Here is a 21,245-nt window from a genome sequence, read left to right as displayed (position 1 = left end):
TGTAATTCATCCAACAACAGTAGTGTCACCAATGAATTTAAAGGTGGCATTGGAGATATACTTAGCCACATAGTTGTGTGTATAGAGCATGGAGCAAGGGGCTAAGCATATGGTCTGTGTTGATGACAAAACAAGGAGATTTTGTTACCAATCCTTGCTAATTGAGCTCTGCCAAAGTTGGGTATCCAGTTGCTATAGAGGTGCAGAGGCCCAGATCTTGAATCTGTAGTCAATGAACAGAAGCCTGTCATATGAGTTCCTTTTGCCCAGCTGGATCAGAACAGAGTGAAGAGTCAGAGAAATTGCATCTGCTGTTGATCTCTTGAGGCAGATATTAGGACAGGAGTTGCAATCCAAAGTCATTACACATGTTAAGGCCTGTTTATGGTTGTGAAAAAGGTGGTGTGTTTCACAGGGCACTCTTGTATTTATTCAGAAAGTGGCAGCTGATTAAAGCATCTAGTCTGATAATACAGAGCAGCTGGGTAAACCTGTATTCCTACAGAACCAGTCTTTTTTTGTGTGATTTGGCAAACTTCAAATAGCACTTTTATGTTATGTGAAGGTTGCCAAGAAAATCGTGTTCAAACACAGATAAGGAAACTGTATTCAACCTCTGATAAAATATAAGTAGTATGTTGAATGTTGGTAAATAAGGGAATTAAACCAGCATTGCCCTTGAACAGGTACTTTGGATCTGTCTTCACTAGGGAAGACACAAACAATCACCCAGATGTAATAGTGGCCAAAGGAACTAGGGTAAAGGATGAACTGAAGAAAAATTATATTAGGCAAGAAACGGTGTTGGATAGACTGTTGAGTCTGAAGGCTGATAAGTCCCCGGGACCTGATGGTCTGCATCCCAGGGTACTTAAAGAGGTGGCTCTAGAAATCGCGGACGCATTGATAATCATTTTCCAATGTTCTATAGATTCAGGAACAGTTCCTGCTGATTGGAGGGTGGCTAATGTTGTCCCATTTTTCAAAAAAGGAGGGAGAGAGAAAACAGGGAATTATAGACCGGTCAGCCAGACGTCAGTGGTAGGAAAGATGCTGGAGTCAATTATAAAAGGAAATTACGACACATTTGGTTAACAGTAGAAGGATCAGTCCCAGTCAGCATGGATTTATGAAGGGAAAATCATGCTTGACTAATCTTCTGGAGTTTTTTAAGGATGTAACTATGAAAATGGACAAGGGAGAGCCAGTGGATGTAGTGTACCTGGACTTCCAGAAAGCTTTTGATAAAGTCCCACATAGGAGATTAGTGGGCAAAATTAGGGCTCATGGTATTGGGGGCAGAGTACTGACATGGAATGAAAATTGGCTGGCTGACAGGAAACAGAGTAGTGATTAATGGGTCCCTTTTGGAATGGTAGGCTGTGACCAGTGGGGTACCGCAAGGTTCGGTGCTGGGACCGCAGCTGTTTACAATATACATTAATGATTTAGATGAAGGGATTAAAAGTAGCATTAGCAAATCTGCTGATGACACAAAGCTGGGTGGCAGTGTGAAATGTCAGGAGGATGTTATGAGAATGCAAGGTGACTTGGACAGGTTGGGTGAGTGGGCAAATGTATGGCAGATGCAGTTTAATGTGGATAAATGTGAGGTTATCCACTTTGGTGGCAAGAACAGGAAGGCAGATTACTATCTAAATGGAGTCAAGTTAGGAAAAGTGGAAGTACAACGAGATCTAGGTGTTCTTGTACATCAGTCAATGAAAGCAAGCATGCAGGTACAGCAAGCAGTGAAGAAAGCTAATGGCATGCTGGCTTTTATAACAAGAGAAATTGAGTATAGGAGTAAAGCGGTCCTTCTGCAGCTGTACAGGGCCCTGGTGAGACCCCAAATGGAGTATTGTGTGCAGTTTTAGTCTCCAAATTTGAGGAAGGACATTCTTGCTATTGAGGGAGTGCAGCGTAGGTTCACAAGGTTAATTCCCGGAATGACGGGACTGTCATATGTTGAAAGATTGGAGCGACTGGGCTTGTATACACAGGAATTTAGAAGGATGAGAGGGGATCTGATTGAAACATACAAGATTACTAAGGGATTGGACACACTGGAGGCAGGAAGCATGTTCCTGCTGATGGGTGAGTCCAGAACTAGAGGCCACAGTTTAAGAATAAGGGGTAGGCCATTTAGAACAGAGATGCGGAAAAACTTCTTCACCCAGAGAGTGGTGAATATGTGGAATGCTCTGCCCCAGAAGGCAGTGGAGGCCAAGTCTCTGGATGCATTCAAGAGAGAGTTAGATAGAGCTCTTATAGATAGCGGGGTCAAGGGATATAGCGAGAGGGCAGGAACGGGGTACTGATTGTGTATGATCAGCCATGATCACAGTGAATGGCGGTGCTGGCTAGAAGGGCCGAATGGCCTACTCCTGCACCTACTGTCTATTGTCTTTGTCCACAGGTTTGCAGGCAGTTGTACTAGATCGCAATGCAGGTATCCTATATCACTGATATTCTAGATTGTCCATTTTATGTTAAAAGCTGATTTAAAATCTCTGGAGGGTAGCAACATCACAATTAAAAATCATTCACAGAATATGAATCATGTTTAGTGTATTTCCTTTGCTCAGCTATGTCAGAATCAGAAGATGGTGACTTCAGATCCCATCCCAGATACTTGAACACAAGTGTAATCTGACACTTCTGAGAACACACTTCTGTGACCTCATCTATTCTTCTCTTTTGTTTTTTTTAAGCATCAGCAAAAAGGTTATTCCTTATGGTCTGGTCTACCAAATATCTTGATCGAAGTCAGTTTAAAAATAGTATCTTGTTACTACCATGTACAGTAGTTAGTTGTAGATTCCTGTTTATACATTGGATCTCGTACAATATATCCTAAGGTGACTAAGTATCATGAAAAGTTTGAGAGATTGGCTAAAGGCTTTTGATACCCTTTTTATTTCACCTGAGAAAAATTCCACATCATTATTTTCTTAATTCCAGGTAATCTGTACAAAGTCTGTTAATTTTGCACTTCCAAAATAATTATGGGCATTGCTAGATCATGTACTCCTGGAGGGTTAAAATATGTAAGTTATTGAGAGTGCCCAGATGAGTTGTTCCAGTGCGGATATAACACTGATACTTACTTGACGGTGTGGGTAAATTGCTCAGAGCTTTATTGCTCACAAAGAGCAGAGCAAATAAAAATTGGCTAATTGTTGCCCAGTTGCTGTCAGCCCAGTTATCGGCCAATTGAGGGAATGTGTTTTCAACAATTCTGTCAAACTGAACTCAGTCTCCAGTAATCTGCTAGTGATGCCCAGTTGGTTCTTTCAAGGACAAATTGGCTCTCGAATGATCATAGCCTTGGCCCAAAGAAATGTATTCCAGTGTTGAGATCAGAGTAACTGCTCATGACATCAAGGCAACATTTTTACTGAGGACGATGGTGTTGAAGTGTTTTGGTAAAACTGAAATCAATGGCAATCGTGAAAACTTCCATGGTTGGAGTGTACCTTGTATAAGGTGGTGCTTGGATGTCAGTTATCTTAGCTTCATGACTACAGACTACCTGCTGCTTCATAAATGCCCTCAATGGGATCAGAAGCAGAGGTATTTGCAGCTTATGTAATGCCATTCACATTTGGCTTCATCTGAAATATTGTATTCAGTTCTGGTTGCCCATTATAGGAGGGATGTGGAGGCTTTGGATTGAGCGCAGAAAGAGGGCTTACCAAGATGCTGGAAAGTGTGTTTAAAAAATATTCAATTTTTTTTAGCACTTGTTAATTCTCAAAGGATTATCAGTGGTTTGTATAAATGGCGTTTAAAGTGCTTCAAGTATTCCTGAATTTTCAGAAAATATCAATAATGAGTTTTAATATTAACTGAATTTATCCAAGTTCTCAGATTGAAGTTCACAATCTTTGAGGAACTGGTGACACATAAAATGCTTGAAACAATTGATTGCCTAGGTTTATAACTAAGAGAACTATCTACTTTTGCTGTTACATGCACTTGGCTGCTAGGCCCTGCTCCATCACACAGTAAGATGCAATGGAATACTCCACTTGTGTGATTAATCTGATGTTACTCTTAGTTCCATTCTCTTGCTTTTTCCCTATAACCCTTGATTGCTTTACAGACCAATTAACTGTGTGGCTTGGTCTTCAATATATTTTGTGATATACCGTAGATGTCGGATTATAAGCCGCTACTTTTTTCCCATGCTTTGAACAGCATTGAACATAGCGGCTTATAATAAGGTGCGGCTAATAGAAGGTTTTTTCCCATGCCGCCAAAACATTTTGCCTCGTAACAGTAGACCAATAAGATTGATGAGTAGTTCACAGAGGTCCAATGAAATTGTACGATAAATCAAGCGCACTTCACAAATTATTGTAAATCAGCCATTTGTACTCACCCTCATCAACATGGAAAACACTCGAAGAAAAGCATATGATGCAGCTTTTAAGTTAAAGGCAATCAATCTGGCGGTTGAACAAGGAAATCGAGCTGCTGCGCGTAATCTTGGCATACATGAATCGATGGTGAGACGGTGGAGACGCCAGCGCGATGAACTGAATCAATGCAAAAAGACGACAAAAGCTTTCAGAGGTAATCACAGCAGATGGCCCGAACTTGAAAACTTTCTTGAAGACTGGGTTAACACACAGAGAGCAGGCGGCCGCGGTGTTTCCACCGTGCAGATCAGACTGAAGGCTAAAGCAATCGCCACCAAAATGAAAATCGAAGATTTTAGAGGTGGGCCATCGTGGTGTTTTAGATTTATGAGACGAAAAGGCCTGTCCATCAGGGTACGCACGACTCTGTGTCAGCAGCTCCCTCCCGACCATGAGGAAAAACTTGCTAACTTCCGCACATTCACTCAAACAAAGATAGCGGAGAATTCCATCGGGCCAGATGAAATCATAAATATGGATGAAGTACCTTTGACGTTTGACCTGCCTCTCACTCGGACTGTTAATAAAAAAGGTGAGTCGTCCATCATACTGAAAACAAGTGGCCATGAGAGAACGCATTTTACTTGTGTTCTGAGCTGCACAGCATCCGGACTAAAGCTTCCACCGATGGTGATTTTTAAGCGGCTGACAATGCCAAAGGAAAAATTCCCAAAAGAAATCATGGTGAAAGTCAATAAGAAAGGTTGGATGATGGAGAGTCTAATGAAGGATTGGCTCAGAGAGTGCTACGCCAAGCGACCGGGGGGATTTTTTCACATAAAAAAAGCGTTGCTCGTTATGGACAGCATGAGGGCTCATATAACAGATTCAGTGAAAGCTGCCATCAAGAGTACAAACTCAATTCCAGCTGTGATTCCTGGGGGCACCACGAAGTATTTGCAGCCACTGGACATCAGCGTGAACCGGGCATTTAAAGTGGCACTACGCATTGAGTGGGAGACTTGGATGACGAGCGGCGAGAAATCCTTTACCAAAACAGGCCACATGCGAAGAGCATCTTTAACTCAAGTCTGCCAGTGGATCCTAAATGCTTGGAGCCATGTCACAACATCCACCATCACCAACGGGTTTCGAAAGGCTGGACTGCTGCGTGATGAAGAGGATCGCGTGCGCTCAAGTGAGAGCGACAATGAAGAGATTGAAGTGAGTGATGAGATCCTGAGGTTGTTCAATTCGGACACTGAAGAAGAGGACTTTGATGGTTTTAGTGCGCAGGAGGAAGATGAAGAAGGCGATCAATAACTTTTCCTGGTAGGCTGCAGAATATATATATTTTTTAACCAGTCGTTAGGAGATGTTGGAATGTTGTTCATGCACTGTTCAGTAAAAAAGTATACCCAACGTAATTTGTGTGTTACCGATAGGTATGTATTTTAAAAGTAGCCGTGTTACAGGCACGGTTCGAAAAAAAGCATTTGCAATATGTATTTGTTTATGTTACCATACAGATTTAATTAAAAGTTTAAAAAATCCTCACGTGTGTTAGGATTTAATTTGGGACTGCCGCTTCAGGTCAGGAATGGCTCACGTGATATTAGTGTTATGGACGGAAAGTTATCCGACCAAGCAGGAACGTGGTATCAGAGAAAATGTATCCGCGACAAGAATGAGACTGTACACCAGATCACAGTATTACACTTATTTATTGGTAAGGTAAATGACACTTCATTGCGGAAAGCGGCTTAGCTTAACTACCCACGCTGTGCAACTGCCCTTTTCCCGATACAAGCAATACTTATCAACGTGTGGTTAATCCCACTCCCACACGACTCATACGGGGCCAGGAACAGGTGTAATGAAGCACCCACGCCAGCGAACGCGGTCTTCACCTGGGATGTTTCGTCCCCACCTGGGGTTCCTTCTGGTCTTGCTAGTTGTTGTCCTTCTCCACGGACTGCATGTCGTCCTCTCCCTGTCTTCCGCTTGTCTTCTCTCTGCACCTCACAGCCCCTGGCCCCTTTCTATATCCCCTTAGAACAATGAGAGCAATAAATATCTTCTTAAAACAATGACATCCTGTACAGTGTACAGTGCCCCTACATGCCTACACGGTACAGTTACCACAGGACAATTTAGGACGCGTTACGGTTGACGAGCTGGGACCGATTGCATTGTTACATTTCCTGGCCCGACGCCATCCATCCTGCTACATTAACAACCCACTACCCCACCAAATACCACCTGCTCAGTGGGAGCTTATAGCAACCCATTAACCTCTCAAGTCCCACAGTCTTTTTCCTACAATACAATTAGACAGCAGTACAAGGGAGGGAGGGAGCGAAACTGAGGATTCCGCTGCACCGAAACTGCTAGCGATTCAGTAAACAAAAAAACAGTAAAACTTGTGTGTGAATGGTATCGGGCCAATAAGGACACAAGTGTCCGATGTTACCAAATACCGGTAGGTATAACAAAGTTTAGCCTTACCAAATATGTGTAGCGAGGGTTTGGTTTGGGGGAAAAAGGAGTATAAATAAGAGCAGAATGTAAGGGGAAGGCAAAACGCGTTCTGCAATAAAGCCACGCTGCACTGTAATCCGGTGTTGGTTGTCTCTCTTCCAAAACGAACACAGGGCAGAATTTGAAGCCCAACACGTGTAATATCTTTCTGTGTAAATATCTCATATTACAAGCGGCCGAAAATCCGGTGTGCCGAAAATCCGGTCCGCCGGAAATCCAGTGCGCCGAAAATCCGGTCCGCCGGAAATCCAGTGCGCCGAAAATCCGGTCCGCCAGAAATTCGGTGCGGCCTAAAATCCGGTGCGGCCTTTACAAGTAAAAAATTGATTTTATTTCTAAAATTAGAGCCAGCGGCTTTTAATCAGGTGCGCTCTGTAGTCCGGAATCTACGGTAGTTGCTAAGGTTCTCTGGGGTGGACACTTCTGAAGATTCACAGTCCTCCCCATTTCTGTTTTAAGCAAGTGACCCTTTACATTATAACTATGGACCCTAGATCTAGATAATACGACAACAAGCAATCTCATTCAAAATCGTCTTGTCAGGCCCCTCAGGATCAGATATCTAAGAATCAGAAACCTCTTATTTTTCTGAAATCCAAAATGTTGTGCTCTTTTAAGGCTCAGCCTTTTCAGACAATACTTTCAACACTGTACTTGCCATCTTACTGGATTGCAGCACTTGCGTGCTGTCTTTGATACTTGGAACATAAGGTTCCCAAACCCTTCTGTTCCATGTGATTCTGTATTCTTATTCCATTTAAACACTACTGAATTTCCACTTCTCCTGTCAAAATCTTTCCGATGTTGTACAGAATCAGCTATTTTCATCACAATATGCTCGCTCATCAGCATTATGAGTGATTAGTATTTTGCAGAACATTTGATACTTTAATCTAATATATTGATTTAGATTGAAACTAGCTGAAGCCTAGAACTGACCATTCTCTGGAGCAATGGTTACATTAACTTTCCATATTTTTTTGGAATCCTTCTGGAAATCCGAATATCCAGGTGGTTTCTTTAAATCCACCTACTCATTATACTGTCAAAGAAATGTAATAAATCCGTCAAACATGATTTTACTTTTGCAATATCATTTTAACCCAGCTTGACTGTATTATGATCTTTTAAAATTCCTGTTATTGTTACCTTAATGATACATTCCTACATGTTCCCAATAACACATTAGGATACCTAACCCTATAGTTTCTTGCTTTCTGCTTGCCTTTTTATTTAACTGAATAGGGGCGTTTATTCTTCTCTGATCTTTTGAGATCTGTAACCATCTGCTTTACAGGTTGACGGAGCACTCTGCCTGTCAGGGGTCCTGAGGCAGGTTCAAAGCAAATTGAATTGGTGAATTGCTCATCATATCAGAGACCAGGCAAATGAGATTATGAAGGGAATAGCTTGGTAAATCCAAACCTGTCAAAAGAATTTCAGGATGTGTATTGTATATATTTCTCTGACATTAAATGTACATATTGAAACAAAATGGTACTGATTCACATGTGCTCAGTTTGAAACTCTTTTAAAGCACAATGCAACACAGAAGGGGTGAATATTTGGCTATTCTGCTCTCCATACTTTTATGGAGTCCCCGACGCAGACTGGGAGACCGTTTCGCTGAACACCTACGCTCGGTCCACCAGAGAAAGCAGGATCTCCCAGTGGCCACACATTTTAATTCCATGTCCCATTCCCATTCTGATATGTCTATCCATGGCCTCCTCTACTGTCAAGATGAAGCCACACTCAGGTTGGAGGAACAACACCTTATATACTGGCTGGGTAGCCTCCAACCTGATGGCATGAACATTGACTTCTCTAACTTCCGTTAATGCCCCTTCTTACCCCATCCCTGATATATTTAGTTGTTTGTTTTTTTTTCTCTCTGCCCATCACCCTGCCTGTTCTCCATCTCCCTCTGGTGCTCCCCCCCTTTCTTTCTCCCGAGGCCTCCCGTCCCATGATCCTTTCCCTTCTCCAGCTCTGTATCACTTTCGCCAATCACCTTTCCAGCTCTCAGCTTCACCCCACCCCGTCCGGTCTTCTCCTATCATTTCGCATTTCCCCCTCCCCCTCCTACTTTCAAATCCCTTACTATCTTTCCCTTCAGTTAGTCCTGACGAAGGGTCTTGGCCCGAAACGTCGACAGTGCTTCTCCCTATAGATGCTGCCTGGCCTGCTGTGTTCCATCAGCATTTTGTGTGTGTTGTTTGAATTTCCAGCATCTGCAGATTTCCTCGTGTTTGCTCCATACTTTTATTCTTAACTTTGGTGATGTGAAATTCCAGATTCCCATTTCCTCCCAATTTTACAGTTCTGATAAATGGTTCAGGTATTAGTTTGCCATTTTTTTGGTTCAGCATTAACAGATTTTTACCTAATTTTTCAAAGAAGTTTGATTATTTTCCTTTATCAATCCTTTGTGTTCTTTTCTGCAAACAAATCCTTCTTTAACAGTCCTGATAATTATTAAAATAAAAACAAATCTATTTGTAAAATGATTTATCATGCATGCCTTTGAATGGTATAGATTTAAATTGTAGATTATCTATTTTCATTTCTCTGTTATTAACAGAAAGCCTTTCAGCTGGAACGCCATGAACTGATGAAAAATAATCTGTTAATGTGGGAAAAGAAAATGCAGATGCGAAAAGACAAAGAGGTGAATATTTAGTATTTATTGTCTACTTACAGAAAAAAATTAAGGATTTTTGAAGTACATTTAATGTACTTAAATTCAAACACTATAGATTATTAATTAATATTGGTTATAGTCAACATTTGCAAGCAGGATTTTAAATTAGTGAGAGAATTAATTGAAGGTCCCATGACAAAAATGAGTGTCTGGATCACGTGTTGGTTTGCAAAAAAAATTCTTAAGACTTTAAAAAGCTGACATGATAGCCAGTGATGGAGGCAGCTAAACATCATTGTTGCTTGGTTTGTGACAGTGTTTGAAGGACATTTTATGTACTCACTTTGCCATACTTGAAATTTAATTAAGAGAGTGTCAAGGCTGTTTACAATTAGTAATCTAATTACCACAAAGATTTAAATTTCTCCAGATGTCCCTTCGCTTCAGTTTCACTGTTTAAGATCACTTTCATAATCTGGAGCTCACAAGGTTGTAGTCAAAAAGACTTAAAAATGTATTAATCCAAGTATCTGAAACAATAACATAAAATTTTGATTATCTGATTTGAAATTAAATGGCTAAAGACATAATGTCTTCAAGTGACCATGAAGGTATGTCAAGGGAGGTGGAGGAGCACATACAGGGCTACTCTGTATCTGTGGTTCGGAATGAATGCCACAGTTGTCACAGACTTCATCAAGACCATAGACATAGAAGCAGAATTAGGCCATTCAGCGCATTGAGTTTGCTCTGCCATTCTATCATGGTTGATCCCGGATCCCACTAAACCCCGTACACCTGCCTTCTAGACAGATCCGTTGATGCTCTGACCAATCAGGACACTATTGAATTCTGCTTTAAATATACCCACAGAATTGGTCTCCACCGCAGTCTGTGGCAGAGCATTCCACAGATTTGCTACTCTCTGGCTATAAAAAAAAATCCTTAACTATGTTTTGTAAGGTCACTACTCAATTTTGAGACTATGCCCTCTTTTTCTGCTTACCCCCGCCAGAGGAAACATCTGCTCCACCTCCACTTTTAACATTTGGTAGGTTTCAATGAGATACTCCCATATTCTTCTAAATTCCAATAGTATAGGCCCAAAGCTGCCAAACGCTCCTCATATGTTAACCCACTCATTCCCGGAATCATCCTCATGAAGCTCTTCTGGGCTTTCTCCAATGCCAACACATCCTTTCTGAGATATGGGGCCCAAAACTGTTGACAATACAGTGCATCCTGACCAGTGTCTTGTAAAGCCTCAGCATTATCTCCTTGCTTCTGTATTCTGTTCTTGAAATAAATGCCAACATTGTATTTGCCTATTTTACCACAGTCACAGCCTGTAAATTAATCTTCTGGGAGTCTTGCACGAGGTCTCCTAAGTCCCTTTGCACCTCTGATGTTGGAACCTTCTCCCCCCTTAGATCAGAGTCTGCACTATTATTCCTCTTACTGAAATGCATTTCCCAACACTGTATTCCATCTGCTACTTTTGCCCATTCTTCCAATTTGTCTTGGTCTTGCTGTAATTGCATTGCTTCCTCAGTACTACCTACCCTTCCACCTATCTTCATATCATCTGCAAATGTTGCCACAAAGCCATTAATTCCATTTTCTAAAATCAGTGACAAACAATGGGAAAAGTAGCGTTCCCAATACTGACACCTGAGGAACACCACTAGTCACTGGCAGCCAACCAGAAAAGGCCCCCTTTAGTACCACTCACTGCCTCTTGCCAGGAGGCTATTCCTCTTTCCAGGCCAGTATCTTTACTGTAACACCATAGGATTCTACCTTGTTAAGCAGTCTCGTGTGGCACCTTATCAAGTGCTTTCTTTAAATCCAAGTAAATGACATCCACGGCCTCTGCTTTGTCCACCCTGCTTGTTACTTCCTCGAAGAACTCTTAACAGATCTGTCAGGCAAGATCTCCCTTCTCAAAAACCATGCTGACTTTGACTTATTTTATAATTAGTCTCCGATTACCCTGAAACCTCATCCTTAATAATAGACTCCAACACTTTTCGAACCAGTGAGGTTAGGCTAACTGGCCTACAATTTCTTTTGCTTCCTCCCTAAGAGTGGAGAAACATTTGCAATTTTCCTATCCTCTGGGACCATGCCAGAAAAAAGTGAAAGATCATGACCAATGCACTAATTATCTCTTCAGCAACCTCTCTCAGGACTCTGGGATGTAGTCCGTCTGGTCCAGGTGACTTATCCCCTTCAAGACCTTTGAGTTTGTCTAGCACATTTTCCTTTGTAATGGCAATGGCACTCACACCTGCTCCCTGGCACTCATGGATCTCTGTCAAGCTGCTTGCGTCTTCCACAGTGAAGACGACTGCAAAGTACTTGTAAGTTCATCTGCCATTTCTTTGTCCCCATTACTACGTCACCAGTATCATTTTCCAGTGGTCCAATATTAACACTCACCTCCCTTTTACTCTTGATATAAGACCTGCTTGGTCGAGTACAGGTGCCCACAGAACCATCTCAGGACTTCCCAAACCAGAAACCCAGTATGACCCAGGGGATTCATGGTCTGAGGGCTAGATATGTGGCATTGAGAGCTGGAGACCCAGAGACCTATGCTAAATCCAGATATGACCTCTGAAAGCCTCATTATATACAGTTATTTCAGTGCCAGTGCAATATTGGAACATTCTTTTACAATCTCTGTTCATGATCTTGATAGATCCTCACTTGTAAGCTCGTTCCAATAACTACCACATCCTTCTGGCCTGCTTTGTCAAACCCAGCCTTATCTGCCTATTTTACAATGTCTTGTGAGGGTATTGGGTTCATAGATACACGTGGGTCATGAATAGACACAATTTCCATTGTACTCCAAAGCAATGTGTATATTACTGTCACATGTACCAAGATCAGGTGAAAAACTTTGACTTGCATGCTAACCATGCAGGTTGCTCTGAGATACAAATATATCAAAATAGTACAGAAGGAAAAGCAATAACAGAATTTAGAATGAAGTGTGAGTTACAGTTAAGAGAGTGCAGAGTAGGTAGGCAATAAGGTGCAAGGGAAAAGATGAAATAGATGGGCATATGTTGTGTTATCCTAAGAGGCACTGATATAGATTGACAACAAAGCGAAGCATTTGGGCACAAATCGGCAGTATGATCGGTACTGTTGGACAATGCTGCTGAAAATGACATTATTGAATTTTTTGCTTGTTTTTCTCCCCCCATTGCTTTTTCCAATTTGCGCATTGTTTTTCATTTGGAACATTTTGTAGAAAATATAAATTGCACAGTACTGTAAAAGATCAGAAATATAACTTTTCCACAAAGTAGGAAAATTGCAAGGAAAGAATTGCTTATTTTTCAGTCAATATGCAGTGTTTTTTAAATTTTCTCAGGTGGAGTATTTTGTTGTTAGAATGGAGAAGGCTGAGGAGTACGAGAATCAACTTCAGCAGTTGCGGGTTCAAGATGCAGAGGAATACAATATGATCAAAATGAAGTTGCAGACCGATGTAGAGGTATGTGGGTTGCCCACAAATTGAAATCCCCATTTTGCTTTTGTTGATATATGAATACAGTAATTGCTTACCAAGTGACTCCATGGATGGGGAAAGAGCCTTCGACTGACTATACAGTGTGTCTTGAACAGGGTTAAATGAGTGGGTTGCTGGGCAGTGCAACTCATTGGCCAGAATGAGTTCCACAGTTCCACACTGTATTTCTAAATGAATAAACAAGTACAGTTTACAGAATTCTCACTCTCCTGGTATGCAGTGTATCTGGCCCAAGGGAGTGAAATCTTGCTGACTGTCAGCAATTCTCATTGTGTCCTTGGCTTTTACTGCTTCACCATGTGCTTGTATGTAGAGAGTGTACTGGCAGTCCTTCGGAGGTGCTTCTGGATAAAGTAAACACTTTTACGTAATACTATTAGATATTAGATGAATCAGAATCAGGTTTATTATTGCCGGCATGTGACGTGAAATTGGTTAACTTAGTAGCAGCAGTTCAATGCAATACAGAATATAGATGAAAAAAAGTAAATCTTATTCAGTATACTTTATACAGTATACATATATTGAATAGATTAAAAATCGTGCAAAAAACAGAAAAACTATGCATTTAAAAAAAAAGAGGTAGTGTCTAAGGGTTCAATGTCCATTTAGGAATCGGATGGCAGAGGGGAAGAAACTGTTCCTGAATCACTGAGTGTGTGCCTTCAGGCTTCTGTACCTCCTACCTGATGGTAACAGTGAGAAAAGGGCATGCCCCGGGTGCTGGTGGTCCTTAATAATGGACGCTTCCTTTTTGAGGCACCTCTCCTTGGAGATGTCCTGGGTACTTTGTAGGCTAGTGCCCAAGATGGAGCTAACTAGACTTACAACCCCCTTTCGGTCCTGTGCCGTATTCCCCCCCCCCCTCCCCCATACCAGACAGTGATGCAGGCTGTCAGAAAGCTCTCCATGGTACATCAATAGAAATTTTTGAGTGTATAGCCACTGTCTTGCCTTCTTTATAACTACATCAATATGTTGGGACCAGGTTAGATCCTCAGAGATCTTGACATCCAGGAACTTAAAGCTGCTGACTCTATCCACTTCTGATCCCTTTGTGAGGACTGGTATGTGTTCCTTCGTCTTACCCTTCCGGAAGTCCACAATCAGCTCTTTTGTCTGACTGACGTTGAGTGACAGATTATTGCTGTGACACCACTCCACTAGTTGGCATATCTCACTCCTGTACACCCTCTCGTCACCACCTGAAATTCTACCAACAATGGTTGTGTCATCAGCAAATTCATAGATGATATTTCAGCTATACCTTGCCACATAGTCATGGGTATATAGAGAGTAGAGCAGTGGGCTAAACACACAGCCCTGAGATGCACCAGTGTTGATAGTTAGTGAGGAGGAGATGTTGTCACCGATCCACACAGATTGTGGTCTTCCAGTTGGGAAGTCAAGGATCCAATTGCAGAGGGAGGTACAGAGGCCCAGGTTCTGCAACTTCTCAATCAGGTTTGTGGGAATGATGGTAATAAATGCTTAGCTATAGTCGATGAACAACATCTTGACATAGATACTTGAGATTCCTGCAGGTATTAAAATGACAGTTGTCCCGTCTTTAAGTGTCTATTTAGTTAATATTAGCGTGTGCTGAGGTACCTGATAATTGAGTGAGAGAGTGAGGCCTCTGAGGGTCAGAGTCAACCATGGATATTGTGTCCTAGCTGTCTAGATACACAAGCCTGGGTGGCACAATATGGAGAGCAAGCTGTTGCCCATTGTTACGTACCCCGTAACTGGGTCACTTACCAGCAAAGATAGAGAGGTCCGTTGAAGTCTGATGGTACTATTTTTAACAGTATTTATTGATTAAAAATACACAAAAATAATATCAATGCAACCATACAGATAATATACGTCGTCAGTACTAAATCTAAAAGCGCGGGTATAATAATAATCAATAAGAAATAACTCTATCGTTGTCTAGGGGATAATGTATTGTCTGATGGAAATATAAAAGTCACTCCAGTGCATTCAAGCTGCAGGATGCAGCCTTTGGTTGGAGTCAAGAGAGAGAGTTTAAAACTTGCCCATTCCTTTTATGGTGTCAATCCTTCGAGTCGTTGGGGTTGATTTCTCCTTTGTTTTAGCTAAAACCGTTCTTCTGTGGTAAGGCCCACCAATTCTGAGGCAAATGGAAAAGGATGCACGTGGGCTTTCCACCGGCTTTCGCTATTACGCTGTTACAGGATTTCTAGCGTTTCTTCTGGTGCGTCTGAAAAGGGGTTGTACCCCAGACCTCATCCTTACTCACGGGGTCCCAGATGTCAATCAGGTTGGGGAGGATGCCATCCCCCCAACCAGCCCACGTTGCTCATTCCTTGAGGGCATCGATGAATAGCACAGCGCTCAATACACAATTCCGTCTCCAAGAGACAATGGCCGGTTCCCGTGGCTTTGAAATCGCTGAGGGCCAGGACATTCCAAACCCCCTGTGGATTCTGCGTCTCTCTCTCATTTCCTGGGTCTCCTGACCTGAATTAAGAGCGATCTTACGATTCTCAAAAAGGAGGGGGCTTCTTTCTACCCTTCAGCCCCTCAGAGTTGGGGTGCAGGCGTAACACCATGTAGTAAGCTCCCCCCTCCTCGCATCTGGTGAACCCAAAGGAACGGCAGAGACCAATATGGTTTGGTACCAGCAGCATCACAGGAGGTGCCAGTCAGCATTGAACTCAAAGTAGGACTGCCTTAGGGACTCCAGCTCCGGATTTTTCCCTGAAGGTTTACTCTGAAAGCCTCCCCATGAGTGGGTGTAGCCACAAGGCAGCAGAGGTTTGAGATCAGAGTTTTTCTTCTCCTAAATGAGCTGCCAACCATGGCTGACAAGCCCCATCTGTCTGAAGCGACTGGTGTTAAGATGCCAGTAACTAGTCTTTGCCCCTTATCCTGTTGGTAGAAGCGGTTCCACTTGGACTTAGTATCTAAGCCTCACGTGAAGGCCAAGACCTGGTCTTGATTGTCAGTTGCTATTTGAGGCACATGCCATTGGGAACATTTAATAGATGGTGGGAGCTTTTCCCTATTACCACCCCAGTTATAACAACATTAAGGAATCCGATAAATCGCATTCACATTATTACTGTATATTGTGTCTCTACTGCTGATATTGATGAAGTCAGAAGAGCACAGAGAAATTGAAGATGAAGCTGGTTAATATGGCTTTTTTTTAACAAAGCATGGTGCACATAGCAACAGAGGTATGTTTGTCTCAATTAGAACTCGTCTGTTAAACATGAAAAATATTAATTAGTTTACATCTCTTCTGTAAGCTATGCACAAAGGCATATCATTTAAAAAATTAATATTTACAGGTTCTACAGCAGCAGCTGGAGCAGATGAAAGCTACATATCAACTAAATCAAGAGAAACTTGAATATAACTTCCAGGTGTTAAAGAAACGTGATGAGGAGAACACAATCACAAAATTGCAACTGAAGAGAAAGATTGCAAGGTTACATTAATTTATATCGAATTTTACTGATCAAAAGCATGTTTAGTGCAAAAGGTGTACGCTGAGCGTAAATACTCCAAGTCTTGTTTTCTCATCTTAGATCTTAATATCCCACCTTGTGATTGAATTGTCATTTTTATTATTGTTTAATATTCTGGTTCAAAAGGATTAGTGGGTAAATGTTGTGTCTCACATTGTATTTAGTTGTAATGGGCAGGCCAGGAAGACCCAAATAGGGTTGTTTCAGACTCTTTTCTCCTGATCCAAAGCAAGTAATCAGTAGTGATATTGCAATCAGTATTTGTGCATCAGATACATCAGATACCCTAGACATTCCACTGGTTTATAAGGGGCTTGATAATCCTTGGTGATTTTAACTGAATATGTTATGGAATATTCACCTGCTGTCTTCGATACAGATTCAAACCACTAAAAGCTTTTATGTAGAACATAGAACAGTACAGCACAGGAACAGCCATTCAGCCCACAATGTTGTGCCAAATTAGCTAAAAAGCAAATCAAAAACACCCAAGCACTAATCCCTCCTACCTACACCATGTCCGTATCCCTCAATCTTCCTTACATACATGTGCCTATCCAAATGTCTCTTAAAAGCTTCCAATGTATTTGTCTCTACCACTGTACCAGTCAGTGCATTCCAAGCATCCGTGATTCTCTGTGTAAAATCTTGCCCCTCACATCTCCTTTGAACCTACCCCTTCTCAACTTCATTGCATGCCCTCTGGTATTAGACATTTCAACCCTGGGAAATAGATTCTCTCTGTCCAGTCTATCTATGCCTCTCATAACCCTGTAAAACTCTATCAGATCTCCCCTTAGCCTCTGGCATTCTAGAGAAAACAAGTTATCCAGCTTCTTGTGATAGCACATGCCCTCTAAACCAGGCAGCATCCTGGTAAACCTCTTCTGCACCCTCTCCAAAGCCTCAACCTCCTTCCTGTAGTGTAGTGACCAGAATTGCACATAATACTCCTGATACTCTGGCCTAACTAGAGTTTTATAAAGTTGCAATAACCTCTTGACTTTTGAACTCAATGCCTCGACTAATAAAACAATCATTCCATTAGCCTCCTTAATCACCTTATCGACCTGTTTAGTCACTTTCAATGACCTCTGAACTTGGATCCCAAGAACACTGCTTAGCAAACTGTTGATTATCTTGCCCTTGCATTTGCCCTACCAAGGTGCAACACCTCACATTTATCTAGGTTAAACTCCATCTGCCACTTATCTGCAACTGATCTTTATTGAGCTGTATCTTTGCCAATCTTCTACACCAGCCTTTCTCAACCTTTTTGCCCTGGAGGAACCCCTGAAATAATTTTCAGGTCTCAGGGAACGCCTGCTTATATCTACAGCTCCTGGTACATTAGCGTTATCAGTAAGTTGTAGAAACAATAATCTAAAAATAATTGTAGTTAAGTTTAGCTTACTTTCTCGAAGTTATCTCTTCTCTCCCCCCCCCTTCATAAATGTTGAAAACATGTAAGGCAAACTTAACTTGTTAAATAACTGGCTTAAGTGAAAATGGGTTTTAATTTTTCCAAAGGTAGGCTTGGTAGATTTAATTTAAATAAAGATTGTAAATTGATTTTAATTAATGTTATTTATAACATGAAAATTTATTGACAATGTTGAATAGTAAAGTTATTAAAAACTATAAACCAAAGAAATATGAATAAAAATACAGCCTAAGACACAATTTTATACAAGACTTTGGGGGAAAAAATCTCACTAAGTGACATGCCAGGCTCAAATATAGGCCCAGCATGTGAAACCTGTACTTGTTTTTTTTGCCGCACAAATACTCAATTCTGGGTCAAACTTGAGATAAGTGCACACAGACTTCGCCTACAACTGAAATGAGGTGATTTCTATCTTTGCTCTTGATGCTTGCTAAACAAGAAAAAGTTTGCTCACACATGTAAAAGTTTAAAAACTGCTGCAAAATGTTCATTGCTTTCCTATGAATGGTAGGATACTCTAATTTCACAGAAATCCAGAACTTGTCCATCAGCAGATCATTAAATCTCATCTTGAGTGCATGATCAGGCTGTATCTCACAAAGTTCCTCCTCTTCTCTCAAAGTCAATTTCTCAGGCTGAGCAGAAGATTCTGAGAGAAGGTCCCTCACTCAATCATACTCTTGCCTTGAGAGGGAGGAAAAATGCTGTTCAGTTTTGTTCTGCTGTTCTTCCAGGTGGTTTTCAATAAGACTTGAGACTTCCTGATATCCTTCCTCACTCTCAAGTCCAAGCAAAAGTAGGAACATTTCAAGATTTCCATATAGAACGTGATTTTTTCCCCAAAGATTCAGTTTCCTTTTAAATCCAAGAATCTCGTCACTGGAAGTCAAAACATTTTCTCTAAGGCCTTGCAGAGATTTATTCAACTGGTTCACACTCTGAAAAATGTCTGCTAGGTAGGCTAGTTTCTGCAGCCATTCTTCATCTTCAAAACACTCAGCAAAATCTGCACTACTATTTTCTAGAATGTGCTCATGCAATTCACCTTTCAGCTCAAATACCCTTTTGAGAACTTTTCCTCTGCTACGCCACCAGGTTTCTGTATGCTCTTTGTCCAGGTTTTCAGTTTTTTTAAAACAATCTTGAGTGAACTGGTCTTTGTTTAATAAAGTTAACCATTTTTGTAGCAACATCCAGAACTTCTTACATCTCATCTCAAAGAGTTTTTGATATCAGCACCTGTCTGTAAAAAAAAAAAGCAGTGTGTTGGATTTTTTTTTCAAGAGAAACAAAACCATCAGTACAGATGCCAACACAGTTCCTCCAAGACAGACCTTTTGTTTCCAGATATGAAGACAAATCATTAAATATATATTTGCCTTTGCTTGTTTTGGACAGCTGTTTACAACAGAATAAGTTTTCTTGAATTTCACCATCATTTACGAATCTTACAAATGCTACAACATGACCTTTATTGGTGAAACCTGTTGGCTTGTCAACCTCGATAGAGAAGCTGTTGTTTCCCAGTTTATCACAAAAACCTCTTCTGCATCATGTGTCACGTCATCAGTATGTCAACTTATCATACTGTTTGAGGGTGAAACCTTTTCAATTCCTTGTACTGCATTTTGTCCTAGCACTTTACCCACTATAATTTTATATGCTTGCATTATTAGGTTCTCACCAACTTTTCCTTTAATGGGTAATAAGTTCTGTTACTAATTAACTTGCTTCGTGGGTCCTTTTACTGATTATGACTTTATTAACAAACAAATTACTCTGTTTGCTTTGAGATTTCAATAGCCGTTTAAAATAATCAGGTCTTCAACATGTCATATAGCTGTTATTTGTAGGTAAGTGTGTTTTTAATTTTGCTGGAGTCATTCCTGCATGGGTAAGTAGTTTGCCACAGACTAGACACAATGCAACAGGACAACTTGGATCACCAGTCCCTGTAAAACCCATTGATAAGTAACTTTCATTGTTAAAATAGACTTTTTTTGTGTCCATTGTTGCACTAGTACAGTGAAATGTCTCAGAAGTTTCTTGGATTACTTGGATTACCAGTCTATGTAATGGAGAGAAGCTCCCACTACTTATTAAATGCTCCCAGTGGTGTGTGCCTCATAGCCTCTGTCAACCAAGTCCAGCTCCTGGCCACCATGTGTGGTTTGGCTACTAAGCCCAGTGGAACCATTTTCACTGACAGGAGAAGGGGAAAAGGTGAGTTACTGGTGCCTTAAAACTGGTTGCTTTGGGCAGATGGAGTTCATCAGCTGTGGCAGCTCATCTAGGAGAAGAAAAACTCTGATCTCAGACCTCTGCTGCCTTGCGGCTGTTCCCACTCACGGGGAAAGCTTCAGGAGTAAATCCTGAAGGAAAAATCTGGAGCTGGAGTACCAAAGGTGTCCTAGATTGAGTTCAATCCTTTCTGACAACTCTTGTGGTGCTACTGGTACCTTAGGTTCATCAGATGCGTGGAGAGCTTGCTACATGAGCAACAGCTTGCTCTCCATATCGTACTGTCCAGGCTTGTGTATCTAGACAGCCAGGACACAATATCCATGGTCAACTCTGAATGACGGAGGCCTTACACCATGTATACATTACAGTTTAATGTGCCCTTAGTGGCTATACAAAGTATAATTTAAAAACTTTTGTCTGTCATTATGTGGCTAGTGTTTTCCCATTGGTTAACTTATTATTGCAGCATTGAATAATTCTAATTTTCCAATTAGAGTGGAATTTTTCTAATCTCTATTGTATAAAAGTAGCTGTGTTTTTGCTAGGCGCCATCTTTCTTTTCTCTAGATCCTCTTCTTCAAGTGGCAAGGCCACCTGTCACTGCTGCTCCTGTTCTCTTTGTTCTATCAACTCTTAAGAAAATGATCATGAAGCCGCAAGCTTTATGCCTCATCCTGACTTCTAAATGAACCTTGGATTTAAACACCAGAATCCAACATGTCTTAAAGCAAAATGAAACGATAAAAAGTAGCAATGTTCTCTTATATTCAGTCATGATAATTTAAGGCAGGATATCTGAATACACGGCATAATCTCATTAAACAGAGTGAAGTATCGATTGGTGAGACATTTTATCTTGAGGACCAATATACATAATTGTTGTCAACTGAGTTTTCAAGGTGGTTTAATGATATATTGTCATGTTATCCCTGAAATTTCTGAATATTGAAGG

At 41.1% G+C, this 21,245-nt stretch overlaps 1 protein-coding gene across 1 annotated transcript in view; it reads left to right on the top strand.

The window, feature by feature from the left end:
- The window catches only part of drc1 (dynein regulatory complex subunit 1 homolog (Chlamydomonas)), a 91,734-nt gene that overhangs the window by 41,420 nt on the left and 29,069 nt on the right, over positions 1 to 21,245 (top strand). Inside the window, exons 6-8 of the mRNA XM_073057043.1 lie at positions 9,493 to 9,579; positions 12,941 to 13,063; positions 16,423 to 16,562. Coding sequence (XP_072913144.1) covers positions 9,493 to 9,579; positions 12,941 to 13,063; positions 16,423 to 16,562 — 350 coding nt within the window. The remainder of the gene's footprint in view (positions 1 to 9,492; positions 9,580 to 12,940; positions 13,064 to 16,422; positions 16,563 to 21,245) is intronic.

Source organism: Hemitrygon akajei, chromosome 9 (assembly GCF_048418815.1).
Source record: "Hemitrygon akajei chromosome 9, sHemAka1.3, whole genome shotgun sequence".
Classification (NCBI taxonomy): domain Eukaryota; kingdom Metazoa; phylum Chordata; class Chondrichthyes; order Myliobatiformes; family Dasyatidae; genus Hemitrygon; species Hemitrygon akajei.
The sequence above is the reverse complement of the archived record's forward strand: the minus strand, read 5'-3'. Positions and strand labels throughout refer to the sequence as shown.